The sequence below is a fragment of the Symphalangus syndactylus genome, chromosome 9 (genome assembly GCF_028878055.3).
Source record: "Symphalangus syndactylus isolate Jambi chromosome 9, NHGRI_mSymSyn1-v2.1_pri, whole genome shotgun sequence".
Classification (NCBI taxonomy): Eukaryota; Metazoa; Chordata; class Mammalia; order Primates; family Hylobatidae; genus Symphalangus; species Symphalangus syndactylus.
Genome location: NC_072431.2, coordinates 32,268,680 through 32,284,929, shown reverse-complemented (window position 1 = coordinate 32,284,929; position 16,250 = coordinate 32,268,680). Strand labels below are relative to the sequence as shown.

The 16,250-nt window shown below is 37.2% G+C and overlaps 1 protein-coding gene across 1 annotated transcript in view; it reads right to left on the bottom strand.

The window, feature by feature from the left end:
* The window catches only part of ABCB11 (ATP binding cassette subfamily B member 11), a 102,378-nt gene that overhangs the window by 73,174 nt on the left and 12,954 nt on the right, over positions 1-16,250 (bottom strand). The window contains exons 5-8 of the mRNA XM_055291888.2: positions 7,396-7,483; positions 6,123-6,256; positions 4,481-4,652; positions 184-308 (exon numbers count right to left, since the gene is read on the bottom strand). Coding sequence (XP_055147863.1) covers positions 184-308; positions 4,481-4,652; positions 6,123-6,256; positions 7,396-7,483 — 519 coding nt within the window. The remainder of the gene's footprint in view (positions 1-183; positions 309-4,480; positions 4,653-6,122; positions 6,257-7,395; positions 7,484-16,250) is intronic.

Below are 16,250 nucleotides of genomic sequence, written 5' to 3'. Positions count from 1 at the left end.
GACTTGGGACTACTTATTGTGCTTTGACCAACCTAAATTACCCTGCTTAACTCCCTCTTGAACAAGTACTTCTTCCGGAGGCCACAGACCAAGGTGGGTCTGCCGCTTTGCACAAACTGAGAGACTCAGGGTACTACACTGATTGATGAAATTAAGGAAAGAATCAGATTCCAATTAACCAACCTTTCAACCTCTCTTTTCTCACCACCAAAAGCAGCCACTGTTCTCATTGATGAAATGACTTCATCAGCCACCACCCCTGCTTTGGCATAGGCCTTCAGCTCATAGTCTGTAAACTTGGACACACTCTAAAAATCAAAAAGAAGAAAAGAAAATGTGAAGTCCAAGAAATTAGGCAAGTCAGTCTGTCATTCAGATTCATTTAACATGTGGCACGGGTTTAATACAATATTAGATTCTCACTGTAACATCATTGACAGGAGGAAGAAATCTGGTCCAAATTTGGTCTATGGTAAGCTTCATCCAGGGTTGTCTGGTTGTTGATATATCAAAATGACCCTACTAAAAGTAAGAACCTCCTCAAAGAGTAAGTTCCAAATAGGACATTCTGTGAGACTAAAGTGTTTCAGTCGTTATACTAATAAAGTGTTAAGTTAGACCATGTCATAGTTCATTGCTATTAGCCAATGGCCATTGCATAATTTATAGACAAAAGCCAGAGACACATGCAGATATCATGACTGTGTATAATATATGGCATATAAAGTATAGGCATGATGTTGAAAGATGATTCCAGATGATTCCAGAAAAGAAAGTCCATTTTCACTCAGTTGGAGACGCTCAACTATGTAGTTTTGGTTTTTACAAAAGGAAATGCAAAGACATCTGTACTTAATAGTAGGCACATTACTTTTTCTAAAACTGACTTGGATTGAGTCCTAGTCAAAATGAACCCCCAAAGAAACCCCTGGCACAGATTAATAAATAAGAAGAGGAAAAAACACATATTGCGGAAGATCAACTAGCTCAGAAATATAAAAAAATATATAATACCCAGATTAAGGGAGTTTATCTTCCAGTAGTTTTTCCAAACTTTTAGCAGCAAAACTCTTATCAGAATCTTAGATGGAATTCTAAGATATAAGTTAAGTAAGTATTCATAGTAGTTTTTAAAAACAATATATTTATTTCATCAGTGTACATTTTATAAAACAGGTGAATTAAACATGTAACAGTAAGGAAAGTGAGGCTTTTTTTTTTTTTTTTTTAAAGAGACGAGTTCTTGTTCTGTTGCCCAGGCTGGAATGCAGTGGCATGATCCTAGCTTACTGCAGCCTCAAACTCCTGGACTCAAGCATTTCACTGGCCTCAGCCTCCTGGGTATATGAGACTATAGGCACATGCCACCATGCCTGGCTATTTAAAATTTTTTTTTTTTGTAGAGGTGGGGTCTCACTGTGTTACCAAGACTGGAAGCTGTTTTTATTAACATTAAAATTTACATTTGAGCCTAGTGAAGTTGCTTGTATAGTTTGTTGTATAGTCGCTTGTAGAAGTTTGTTGTATAAGGACAAATGTACACAGACTTGAAAGCAAGACAAGACATGTGCAGACCTACAACATTCCAAATCAGTGACATGTTTATGAGAAGCTGGAAATGGGTACTGAGATGACTAGAGAAACTAAGCATTAGATCTGTTTAAAACCAAGTGAACTGGGCTATGTGTTAACCTCCAACATGTTGAAATGTGGCCTATGATCCATGTGAGTGTGTATATTTATCACAGGTTTGAAGAAAGAGATTACTGTACTCGGAAAAAAAATGAACAAAATGTTTGCAAACCCCCTGAAGCTCTTCTGTGGAAGTTGAGGGTTCCTTGGATTACAGTTGGAAAGCGGTTAGTAGGAAAGACTGCCGTAAAGCTTGAATGATATAGTGGATTGAAAAACATCTACATCTCTCTTTAGCAATTGATTCTGTGCCCGACACTGCTTACATGCATAACGTGGATTATTCCCTGAATCATCATAATGTTTTTGGGAGGTATTATCCCTATTTTAAAGACAAGGAAACCGAGGTTTTCACGGGTTAAATGGATTTTTCCTGAGTCACACAACCTGTTAGCCAAGTGGTGACCTAATGAAATGGAGTGAGCTCTTTGCTATTGTCACTTCAACCATTTTCTATTTTATCTGGGAAATGTTTCAGTGATGTCAGTGGACTGTGAGAATATTTTGCTATTGAGCAATAGGAAATTGGTACCTATTGCTCAATGATGTGTGAGTGTGTATGCAGTTTTTCAGTTAAATTCTATTCTCATTTATAGCAAATTTTTAGTATGCCTGATTCCATAACGTGCTATCTAATGTGGCTGCTCTAATAATTTCTCCAACCCATGAGCATGGAATGTTCTTCCATTTGTTTGTATCCTCTTTTATTTCATTGAGCAGTTGTTTGTAGTTCTCCTTGAAAAGGTCCTTCACATCCCTTGTAAGTTGGATTCCTAGGTATTTTATTCTCTTTGAAGCAATTGTGAATGGGAGTTCACTCATGATTTGGCTCTCTGTTTGTCTGTTATTGGTGTACAAGAATGCTTGTGATTTTTGTACATTGATTTTGTATCCTGAGACTTTGCTGAAGTTGCTAATCAGCTTAAGGAGATTTTGGGCTGAGACAATGGGGTTTTCTAGATGTACAATCATGTCATCTGTAAACAGGGACAATTTGACTTCCTCTTTTCCTAATTGAATACCCTTTATTTCCTTCTCCTGCCTGATTGCCCTGGCCAGAACTTCCAGCACTATGTTGAATAGGAGTGGTGAGAGAGGGCATCCCTGTCTTGTGCCAGTTTTCAAAGGGAATGCTTCCAGTTTTTGCCCATTCAGTATGATATTGGCTGTGACTAATCTACAATGAACTCAAACAAATTTACAAGAAAAAAACAAACAACCCCATCAAAAAGTGGGCAAAGGACATGAACAGACACTTCTCAAAAAAAGACATTTATGCAGCCAAAAAACAAATGAAAAAATGCTCATCATCACTGGCCATCAGAGAAATGCAAATCAAAACCACAGTGAGATACCATTTCACACCAGTTAGAATGGCCATCATTAAAAAGTCAGGAAACAACAGGTGCTGGAGAGGATGTGGAGAAATAGGAACACTTTTACACTGTTGGTGGGACTGTAAACTAGTTCAACCATTGTAGAAGTCAGTGTGGCGATTCCTCAGGGATCTAGAACTAGAAATACCATTTGACCCAGCCATCCCATTACTGGGTATATACCCAAAGGACTATAAATCATGCTGCTATAAAGACACATGCACACGTATGTTTATTGCGGCACTATTCACAATAGCAAAGACTTGGAACCAACCCAAATGCCCAACAACGATAGACTGGATTAAGAAAATGTGGCACATCTACACCGTGGAATACTATGCAGCCATAAAAAATGATGAGTTCATGTCCTTTGTAGGGACATGGATGAAACTGGAAACCATCATTCTCAGTAAACTATTGCAAGGACAAAAAACCAAACACCGCATGTTCTCACTCATAGGTGGGAATTGAACAGTGAGAACTCATAGACACAGGAAGGGGAACATCACACTCCAGGGACTGTTGTGGGGTGGGGGGAGGGGGGAGGGACAACATTAGGAGATATACCTAATGCTAAATGACAAGTTAATGGGTGCAGCACACCAACACGGCACATGGATACATATGTAACAAACCTGCACATTGTGCACATGTACCCTAAAACCTAAAGTATAATAATAATAATAATAAAAATTTCTCAGTCCTTGGGAGTGTTTTTAGCTGATGTGACCTAAAATTCCTATTCCTATATGTTGTCTAGGCCTCAATACCCAGGGAACTGAGACAGTGAATGGGATAACTCTTGGAATGGATCAGATCACCTCTCTCTGAAAGAGGTTATCTGAAAGATAAGATGAAATGGAGAACATAGCTGTGATTGCAGAAATCCTTCTTATGTGCTTGTTAACGTTCTTTGTCTGTTGTGCCATTTCAGGGAAGCGCCCAAGCTTGGGAGGACATGGAGAAGAACAGGCATATTGGACAGTGAGTGGGGTTTGGAGTCAGAGCCCCTTAGACTTGAATCCTACTCTGCCAGCTGTGCAGGCCCAGACAGATCCCCTTACCTTTCTGAGCCTAGTTTCTTATATTTAAAATGATGTTAGTGCTCACTTTATAAGATTGTTGTAAGGATTAGAGATAATGAATATTAAGTTCCTAGTAGTGCCTAGAGAAACAGTGAATGCTCAACAAATGTAATTGCTGTTAATAAAACAATATTTACCTATTAAAACATCATTAATCCCTATTCGATGAAATGTCATTTGACACTGAGGGTAATCTAACAAACTACATGAAAATAGTGATAATTATGTTGCTAACTATACTCAGGAAAAGGGACTCAAGCTTCACATTTTTGGCTGTTTATGAGGGCAAATGTCTTCCCATGGAGAGATGCAAAAAGACATTCTTACCAGACCAATGGTGGCTGCTCCAATCCCAATGAGAGGGCTGACAGAAATAATAACCAAGGTCAGTTTCCAACCCCTGAAAAATCCCAACAGGAAACCACAGAGGGTCGAGGTCATGCGCTGAATGAAAAGGGCCATTTGGTCAGCTATGGCATCATTGATTTTATTAATATCACTAGAAACCAGAAAGATTTTGGTCACTAAAACTGAATTTGATCATTCCAATGTCTTGCTGAAAGTCTCAGTCTTTCCCTTTTAAACATTCCCGTCTCTCTATCCCCATCACCCTTGGATAGCATTAACAGCCTCTCCAATCTTGGAAAATTTGCTGCACCTTGGGATGTTATCAAGCCTCTTTCCTCATAGCCAACCAATTCTGTTCTTAATCTAGGTTTCCTAGCTGGTACTCAGTGTTGACAAAGGCTTTTGGAAACCATCTTACTTGTCTTTTTCTTTTACATAGCTAATATCCTTGCTCTGTCTTGCAAAGCTTTTCTTTCTTCATGCCTGCTGAATCCTTTCAGCCTCAAGGTTCTAGTCACATACCTCCTCGTGCATCAATCGTGTATAATCCCCCAAGAAGAAGTAACGCCTTTCTCCCTGTGTTTCCATAACACTGTAATTAATCCTTGTGCATTTGTATGTGGGTGGAATTATTGCATTCTGCTTATAGGCAGTATAGAGTAGTGGTGAAGAGTGCAGATTCTGGAGCCAGACTAGGAATTTGAATACAAACTCTTGTTGGGCAAGTTACTTAACCTTTTTGTGGCTCAATTTTCTTGTCTGTAAAATGAAGACAATAATAGAACCTACCCCAATGGGTAGTAATGAGGATTAAAGTAGTGAATATATGTAAAGCCTATAGAACAGCGCCTATCATATAATCAACAATTAATATGTGTTAGTCCTGATTATTTGCTTCCATTTCTTATTTCCCCTACTAGGCTGTAAGTTCCTTAAGAGCATAAGTGCAAGGTAATTGCTCCAGAATATTGATTGAATATAATTATATTAACTTCATATTCCTGAGAACATTTCCTTAATCTCTTGTCCAGATGGAGTGAATAGAGCTTGGAACTACATAGCAAGAAAGAACCTAAGACATCACCCAGATATTAGGCCATTGTGTTCTGGCAAGGTTAGATAACTGTTCAAGGTCACAGTAAGGAGCAGAACAAGTGCTGGAAGCCAGGGGTCCTGACTTTCAGTGTGCTTTGTCTACACTGTAGAGTGACCGTCTTTCAGGGGACCTCAAAATTCAGTTCAATAGGGTTCAACCAATTCTAATTCCTCTCATTTAGAATTCCTGGGTGGCTGTTAATGACCTAAACTAGGTGTAAACTGGATTTAAATCCAGTTACACCTGGACAGCTAAATAACCTTTTTAACTGTCTTCTACAATACTTCATTTCTAATATTTTAATTAAGTTCTACACACCAAATTGCAATACCTTGGCTTTCAATTTTTAATGTCCATATTTGACAGTGTATTACCTATGAAAAAGCCATGCCACCTATGAAAGCCCAATTTCAGAGATGAAACATAGGAAAACTGAAAATATTTTTAAATTGTTATTTAATTTAGAAAGAAGAGTTTTATTATCCAAAAATCACACACTAAAGTACTGTTTTACCAGCTACTTACTCAGAGAATCTTGTATTCAGCTCCCCCACTGAATTGCAGTCAAACCATCCTATTTCCATTCTCATTATTCTCCTAAAGTAAAATTTTCTCATTTTCTGTATCTGACGAGCTGCGGCAATGACCCAAAAGCATATCTGGAAATGGACAAAGGAATGTTTAGCATTGCAATGTTTGAAATATTTGTTAATTTCTTCTTTTTTCAGAAGAAAGTACTTTCAGTACCACAGTTGAGAAAAGGGAGAAAGTAATTCAGAAAATGCCTCTTCTTGGGAACTAAGATGTGAGCTCTGTCATCTGCTGCTAAAAGTGGAGGTAAACAGAACTTTCGGCAGGGTAGCCTGAGATTTGGGTTTGAATCCAGCTCTGACCCTTAAGCAGGCCCATGTCTTCTGGACTTTACCCTACAGAGCTTCACTTTCCTCATGTGTAAAAGAAGGCTCACAGCACCAAAAATAAGGCATTATTGTTCTTAAATAACTATTTGTAATGCCATTTCTGAGTGAATTTCTCCCCTGAAAGACCTGCCTAGAAGCATTCATGCATAGTTTTCAGGAAATAATTTTCAAGAAATGTAAGACAAATATCATGACATCAGCATAAATCTAATCTGCTGATAGATTTTCCCTAACTAAAAAAAAAGCCTGTTATAAAAATTCCCAATGCCTAAATGGGAAAAAAATGATTCATTTCTCTTTACAAACAGCACTGCCTGGAATTCTTGAATGAATGGGAAGGAATTCATTATTTTTCTGCAAAAGAAGGCAAAAGATAAAATATTTTTCTTTCTTAATAAGGGTTAAGTACCTCCAAGCCATTCCATCGCTTAAATCTAAAATATGCTCTAGATTCAGCTTTTCCGAATTTGGGTTGGCATGCAGTTTGTTGAGACTTTAGCAATGCGAGAAAAAGAAAGTAAATTTTGCTTTCCTCTATCTCCCTCTGCCCCACTTTCTTCAAGCTACTCAACTGCCCCTACAAACACACCTGCAAATGTCCGTTTCTGAATATAGAAGAGAGGATGAAGTAGGGAAAGACAAGGGAGGACAGGACATTACAACTATGAGTCTATTATGCATCTCTCTGGACAGCCACTTATATCCTCCTAAGTTTCCATCTGAGAGAAGAATCCCTCTCCATTCTCTCACGTCCTCTGGAAATAGACTGTAGTTCTTAGGGCTTCTGATTAGCTTAAAGGGTGGCAACACGTTACATCTCATTGTAATGTCTTTGAGGTCAGATATTGATCTATAAATTATACGGAGGAGCTACTAACTTGAATATATCCTGTGATAAGTACCGCGACAGCAATTCCAGCATAGTAACTGGCAAATTTGATCATTTCGCTCTCAATGTTCAGCAACCTTCAAAAGACAGAAAAGAATGTTCAGACTTGCAAGTAGGATCAAGCCACCAGAGATTACATTTGTGGATATAGAGGGATTTAAAAATATATATATTTTAAATATATATATATAATATATAATAAATATACTATATATAGTATATTTCTACTAAACATGAGTAAGACATTTTATCTTTGCAAAATTATAATAAATCCAACTAAATTTCTAAATAGACCTCATGGTACCAATCACAGAAAATATGCATATCCCCTTCATTTTTACAGGCAGAGATGCTAGGACCATGAAATAATTAATTAGCAGTTGTTGGAAGCCAGGGTACCCTAAATGGCAGCCCAGGGCTTGGTCCACTTTAGTCTCTTTCATGCATACTTATCATGCAGTGATAGAGCAATCACAGGTAAGAAAGATTTTCAAAAGCCAGACAGGCTGTCTGAAAAGAAACGGATAGAACGACGTGTGCTGTAAATCAAGAGGCTTACTGTTACCTCTTCTAGGAAGGCAAGCCAGCTGTTCAACTTCTCTATCTCAGAGTGACACTGAAAAATGTGCCTGTTATCTTCCCATGGGAGAGAAAAGCATTTTATTAGCCCTGTCTTTTTGCTGACTACAGCCTAAGCTTCATTCACCAGGACAATTTCTAAGGTTGAAGCCAAAGACACTTGTGGGAAATAGCAAGAAGAAAAATAGCAAAGAAAAATACTTTTGGCATTTTTCCCAGCAGCACTACCATGTTGCTGCACAGGGCTTGGGATTGGCAGTACCAGGGAGTGGAGGAAAAAAACATTCTGAAATTGCTTTTAGGAATGAAGGCATTCCATAATTAGAAAATTAACATATTGGTTGATGACAGTTATGATCTTCAGGGACAAGTTAAATGGTATAGAGTCTACTTTAGAAAATCAGAAAGCAGCCTCTTTAGCATGGGTTCTTTATTCCACATTCTTTCTGCTCTCTGTCAGCCTTCTTTTTGTGGCTTGAGCTTGAATTATTTTCTGTCTCTATTGAACTCAGGTCAAGCATTGCAATATAATTCATTTAACACAGAATAAACTGCACTATTAGTCAATACCTTTATTGAATATATTTATATTGAGTATGTTTATGCTTGTCTTGTTAGTAGATTGCAAGCTACCCAAGGTCAAGCGCTGGGCTTACATTGCTTGGTCACTCTGCCTGAAATCAATAAATGTTTCTTGATTTTGCTTTGACTTTCAAAATACTAATTAGGAAGGGAAATAACTGCTGTGGTCAACCCTTCTGACAACCTCAAAACCAGCTAAGGTCTCTTGTGCTCACCACATTCCCAGTCTTTCATGATGACTAAGAAGAACCCTGAGATGAAAGAACTAGAAAATCATAAACTTATCTATGAGTATCCACAATCAGAGGCTCTTATAAAAGCTAGATATCTCTGAATAGAGAGTATACGATATTATTTATAAGTAAAAGCTTTCTAAGGTATACATGAGTCAATTCTTTTCATTTTCAGTTTGTTTTGGGGTGTCTAAACCCAGAAAACTATAAGCATTTGTCCAAACATTTTACTTAGAGAATAGTAGTTAACAGAGGCTGGGAAGAGCAGTGGAGGGGGAGGGATGGGGAGAGGTTGGTCAACAGGTACAAAGTTACTGTTCAGGAATAAGTTCTGGTACTACGTTGCATAGTAGGTGACTATAGTTAACAATAATATGTTGACTATTTCAAAAGAGGTAGAAGAGAGGATTTTGAATGTCCTCACCACAATGACATGATAAATGTCCTAGGTGATGGAAATGCTAATTATTCAATTTGATCATTACACATTGTATACATGCATCAAAACATCACACTATATCCCATAAATATGTACTTATGTGACAATTAAAATGATAAATAATAAATAACTTTACTTAAATTTCCTGTGGTGTCTTTATTCTACAAGCACTTTAAGCAGAAGTGATGAAGTGACTGTCATTAAAAATGCCAGTTTACAAACATATGTGGATTAAGGGTGTTGGGCACTGGCCCAGCTCTGGGATTTTCTGGAACAAAGTCCAGGAGAATTCTATCACTGCTGGATGGTAAAGATACATGCGGTTTATCACTCTTTTCACCCCTGAGGTGTCTCTGAAATGAGTAGTTAACTCATTTTTATTTTATTCTGGGAAGAAGAGGTGATTAAGGCTTTAGAGAACTTGATAATATTTCTGGAACAACAGAAAAAACCTATCAGAAAAACTGACAGGAAGGAAAAGAGCAGGCCTGGCTTTGCTCCCTTGACTGCACACCAAGGTCTTTATTGCCTGAATGGTGGGAACACTTGTCATCATAAAACCCCAGGAAGGATTCTATAAAGTGTGCAGGTGATTTGGACCACAGAATGGCATTTTTTTTAACAGCAAAAACGGATATGAATCTACTTGAATGAATGAAGATTCCCCATTTGTTGAATAACAAAGACTCATTTGTTGAATAGCAAAGAAGGGAGAGAGATGAAATTAGAGGAAAAAAGATAAGGAGACGTTTTACAAATTATTATGAGGACTTATTTTGCTTTTTTGTTTCTTTTTACCTTGTTTTGGAAACTTTTTACCTTTTCTTTTTGTTTTACCTTGTTTTGTCATTCAATTTACACATCAAGCTTACAGATTTACTAAAGCCATATCTTTCAAATATCTTGCAAAACTGTAGTACGATATCACACCCAGGATATTGACACTGATATAACCAAGATCAGAACATTCTCATCATCTCAAGGCTCCCTCATATTGTCCTTTTATACCTCCACATGCTTCTATCCAATCCCCATATCCTCCTTAGCCCCAGCTACAACCAGTCTGTTTTCTTTTGCTATAATTTTTTCATTTCAAGAATGTTATATAAATGGAATCATACAGTGTAGAACCTTTCGGGGTTGGCTTTTTTCCACTTAGCATAATTCTTTCAAGTTTCATCATTAACAATTCATTCCTATTTATTAAGGAGGATTCCATATAATATAGATAGATGGATCACAGTTTGTTTAACCACTCATCCTTTGGAGGATATCTGGGCTGTTTCCAATTTTTATCTATTACAAATTAAGCAGCTATCAACATTTGTGTATAGGTTTCTATGTGAGCATTAGTTTTCATTTCTCTGGAATAAATCCCCAAGAGTAGAAATACTGAATCATATGGTAGTTGAGTGTTCAGATGTTTTTAAATTACCAAACTGTTTTCCAGGATAGCTATGACATGGTTTGAATGGCATGAGTGATTGTATGAGTGATCCAGTTCTTCCACAGCTTCATCAACATTTAGAGTTATCACTATTTTTAATTTTAGCCATTCCGATAAGTCTATAGCAATATCTCATTTTGATTTAATTTGCATTTCTCTATTGATGTTGTTTAACATATTTCATGTGCTCATTTGCCATCTTATATCCTTACTCATGTCTTTTTCCCATCTTTGAACTGAAATTTCCTATTGTTATTTTAACACTGAGTTTTGAGAATTTTTTATATATTCTGGATCCTAGTCCTTTTTTGGATATATAAGTTGCAGATATGTTCTCCCAGTCAGTAGCTTGTCTTTTCATTCTCTTAACAGGATCTTTTACAAAGTTTTTAATTTTATTGAAGTCCAATTTATCAAATTTTCCCTTTATGAATTGTGCTTTTGGTGTCATCTACATGCTCTGTCCAGCCCTAGAACATGAAAATGGTCTCTTCCATATTTTTCTAAAAGTTTAGTTTTATTTGTTACATATAAGTCCATGATTCATTTAAGCTAATTTTTGTGTAATTTCATTTTTTTTGCCTGTGGATGTCCAACTGCTCCACAACCATTTGATAAAAAGCTTATCTTTCCCCCACTGAATTGTTTTTCCACTTTTGTCAAAAATCAGTTGGACATATTTGTGTGGGTCTGAGTTCTCCATTCTGTTCCATTGATCTATATATCTAACCTCTGTCAATGCCACACAGCCTTGACTGCATTAGCTAAATAATATGTCTTGAAATTGGGTAGATTGATTCTTCTCACTTTATTATTTTTCAAAATTGTTTTAGCTATTCCAGTTTTTTTACATTTGCATAAACATTTTAGGGTAATCTTTTCTATATCTACAAAAAATCTTGCTTATATTTTGATACATTAGGGCTTAAATACGTCATTTTATTTCTTGTTTTCTATTTGTTCTCTCTGTTATTTCTGTGTTTGCTTTCTCTTACCTTCCTATGGGCTGCTTGAACATTTTTTTAGAATTCAATTTTGATTTATCTATAGTGTTTTTAAGTGTCTCTCTTTGTATAGCTTTTTTAGTGGTTGATCTAGGAAATACATTATAGATACATCACTTTTCACAGTTTACTAGTGTTGTCATTTTACCAATTCAAGTGAAATATATAAAGATTACCTCCCATTACATACCTCTACTCTCCTTCGTTAATAATATAAGTGTCTTAACTATTTCTAAATTAAACACACATCAGACAGTGTCATAGTAGGATCATATCACAGCGTTAGAGTTTCTACCTTAAAACATAATTTAGAAAGCTCAAGAGAAGGAAGGTCTATTGCATTTACTCATAGTTTTTTTACTACGCACTCCCTTCCTGATGTCTAGGACTTCTTTTATTATCTCCTTTCTACTTAAAGAAATTTCCTTAGCCATTCTTTTGGGGTAAGTCAGCTGGCAACAAATTCTCTTGATTTATTTCATCTGAAAATGTCTTGGTTTCCCCTTCCATGAGGGTGGTGGTAATGTTTTGACTCTGTCACCCCAACCCAGCAGGTAAGGGGAGAGGTGCCTTACTATAGTGGGGATGATTCAGGCCTCCCACATATTCTCCATTGACACCATGGGGGTGGGTGAGGGGGTGGCACAAGAGGGGCTTATTACCACCTAGCAAGCGTGGAAGAGTCTATGCTCCCAAATCAACATTTGCTGGCATGGGTGAGAGTGAGGTCACCATTTTCTTCTGTGGTGTTTGGCTATAGTAGAGTAATTATTGCTTCAAAGTTTTCTACTAGGCTTTCTCTTTCTGACCCACTATCTAGAAAAAGCAGGATTTTGTTGAGTCTTTTTGGTCTGCACTCATTGGGGTTTCCAGTTTGCCAGCTTTTCCAACACTTAATCTAGTACATATCAGGCATAAGATACCCAGGGAACTTATCAACACATTGTCACTTGGCTCCTGAGGACTCTAGCCAGTTGACCTTTTTTCCCCCACTTTTCAGGATGTTATGTTTGTTTTATATATAATGGATTAAACAATACAATCAAAAGACAGAGATTGTCAGATTGCACAAAAAAAAACAAGATCCAACTATGTGTTGTCTACAGGAGACACACTTTAGATCCAAAGATACAAACAGGTTGAAACAAAAAGATAGAAAAAAAATCATTTCAAAAAGCAACCGTAAGAAACCAGGAGTGGCTATACTAATATCAGACAAAATAGACTTTAAAAACTTGTTACTAGAGATAAAAATCATTTTGTAAAGATAAAAGGGTCAACCCATCATGAAGTGATAACATTTATGGAGATATATGCACCTAGAAAAAGAGCCCCCAAAACACATGAAGCAAAGTCTGGTTATTATCAAAAAGAAGAACGATATCAAGTGACGGCAAGAATGTGGAAAAAAGGGAACACTTGTACACTGCTGGTGGGAATGTAAATTAGTACAGTCATTATTGAAAAATGTATGTAGTTTCCTCAAAAAGTTAGAAATAGAACTGCTATATAACCTAGCAATCCTATACTGGGTATATATCCAAGAAAATGAAACCAATATATCAAAAAGATATCTACACTCCCATGCACACTGCAGCATTATTCACAATAGCCACCTATGTGCCCATCAACAAATGAATGGATAAAGAAAATGTGGTACGTATAGATAATGGAATATTATTCAGCCTTTTTAAAAAATCTTGTCCTTTGCAACAACACAGATGCACCTCGAGTATATCACGTTAAGTGAAATAAGCCAGGCACAGAAAGACAAATACAGTGTAATCTCACTTAAATGTGACATCTAAAAAATTTGAATTCATAGAAACAGAGAGTAAAATGGTAGTTACCAAGGGCTAGAGGTGGGGAGATTGGGGAGATGGTTAAAAAATACAAAATTTCAATTAGGAGGAATAAGTTCAAGAAATCTACTGGGCTGACTATAGTTAGTAACAATGTTTTGTATGCTTGAAAATTACTAAGAGTAGATTCTTATTTTTTTATAATATACATTTTATTATTTTTTAAAAAATTTTATTTTTATTTCAATAGGTTTTTGGGGAACAGGTGGTGTTGGGTTACATGACTAAGTTCTTTGATGGTGATTTCTGAGATTCTACAATGGTGCACCCATCATCCAAGCAGTGTACACTGCACCCAATGTGTAGTCTTTTATTCCTCGCCACCCACCCTTTCCTCCAAGTCCCCAAAGTCCAATGTATCATTCTCATGCCTTTGTGTCCTCATAGCTTAGCTCCTACATATGAGTGAGAACACACACTGTTTAGTTTTCCATTCCTGAGTTACTTCACTTAGAATAATAGTCTCCAATTCCATCCAGGTTGCTGCAAATGCCATTATTGCATTCCTTTTTATGGCTGAGTAGTATTCCATGGTGTGTGTGTGTATATATATATATTACATGGTGTGTGTGTGTGTATATAAAACATATTAAAATGTAGTATATATAATAATATAAAATGTAATATATATTACATATATATCATATCTATATCATATGTAATATATATGTTACATTTTCCTTATCCACTCGTTGATTGATGGGCATTTGTGCTGGTTCCATATTTTTGCAATTGCAAATTCTGCTGCTATACACATATACGTACAAGTACCTTTTTGTATGACTTATTTTCCTCTGGGTATATGCCTATTAATAGTAGTGGGATTGCTGGATCAAATGGTAGATCTACGTTTACTTCTTTAAGGAATCACACACTGTTTTCCATAGTGGTTGTACTAGTTTACATTCCCACCAATGGTGTAAAAGTATTCCCTTTTCACCACATTCATGCCAACATCTATTCTTTTTTGATTTTTTGATTATAGCCATTCTTGCAGGAGTGAGATGATAACACATTGTGATTTTGATTTGCATTTCCCTGATTTGCTTGGTAGTGGCAAGTTCCCTCAGCATTTGTTTGTCTGAAAAAGACTCTATCTTTCCTTCATTTATGAAGTTAAGTTTCATACAAAATTCTTGGCTGATAACTGTTTTGTTTAATGAGGCTAAAAATAGGACCCCAATCCCTTCTAGCTTGTAGGGTTTCTGCTGAGAAGTCTGTTGTTATTCTGATAGGTTTTCCTTTATAGGTTACCTGGTGCTTTTGCCTCAGAGCTCTTAAGATTCTTTCCTTCATTTTGACTTTAGATAATCTGATGACTACGTGCCTAGGCAATGATCTTTTTGCAATGAATTTCCCAGGTGTTCTTTGAGCTTCTCGTATTTGGATGTCTACAACTCTAGACAAGAGATCTTCCTTCAGCAAGGCCAGGAAAGTTTTCCTCGATTATTCCTTCAGATATATTTTCCAAACTTTTAGATTTCTCTTCTTCCTCAAGAACACCAATTATTCTTAGGTTTGGTCATTTAACATAGTCCCAAACTTCTTGGAAGATTTGTTCATTTTTTAAATTCTTTTTTCTTTGTCTTTGGTGGATTGAGATAATTTGAAACCCGTGTCTTCAAACTCTGAAGTTTCTTTCTTCTGTTTATTTGATTCTATTGCTGAGATTTTCCAGTACATTATGCATTTCTCTAAGTGTGTCCTTGATTTCCAGAAGTTGTGGTTGTTTTTTATTTATGCTATCTATTTAACTGAAGAATTTTCCTTTCATATCCTGTATCATGTTTTTTATTTCCTTCAGTTGGACTTAATCTTTCTCTGGTGCCTCCTTGATTAGCTTAATAATCAACCTTCTAAATTCTTTTTCTGGCAATTCAGAGATTTCATCTTGGTTTAGATCCATTGCTGGTGAGCTGGTATGATCTTCTGGGGCTGCTAAAGAACCTTGTTTTGTCATATTACCAAAATTGCTTTTCTGGTTCTTTCTTATTTGGGTAGACTATGTCAGAGGGAAGATCTGGGATTCATAGGCTGCTGTTCAGATACTTTTGTCTTACGGTTTGCTCCCTTGATGTGGTGTTCTCTCCCTTCCCCTACAAATGGAGCTTCCGGTGAGCCAAACTGTAGTGATTGTTTTTGCTCTTCTGAGTCTAGCCACCCAGCAGAGTTACCAGGCTCTGGGCTGGTACTGGCGAGAGTCTACAAAGAGTCCTGTAATGTGATCTGTCTTCAGTTCTTGCAGCTGTGGATACCAGCATCTGCTCCTGGTGGAGGCAGCAGGGGAGTGAAGTGGGCTCCGTGAGGATCCTCTGTTGTGTTTTTGTTTAGTGCGTTGATTTTGTGTTGGTTGGCCCCTAGCTAGGAGGTGGCATTTTCAAGAGTGCATCAGCTATGGTCCTATATGGAGAATGCAAAGTTGCCCTCAGGACACCTGGTTATGTATTCAGGTTTCCCAAGCAGTGGGCAGGGCCACAGAGTTCCCAAGAGAATTGGGCCTTTGTCTTTGGCTACCAGGGCAGGTAGAGAAAGACCACCAGGTAGGGGCAGGGATAGGTGCGTCTGAGCTCAGCCTCTCCTTGGGGGGGCTTGCTGCAGCTGCTATGGGGGATGGGGGTGTGGTTCTCAGTCCAGTGGAGTTATGTTCCCAGGAGGATTATGGATGCCTCTGCTAAGTCACACAGGTCACCAGGGAAGT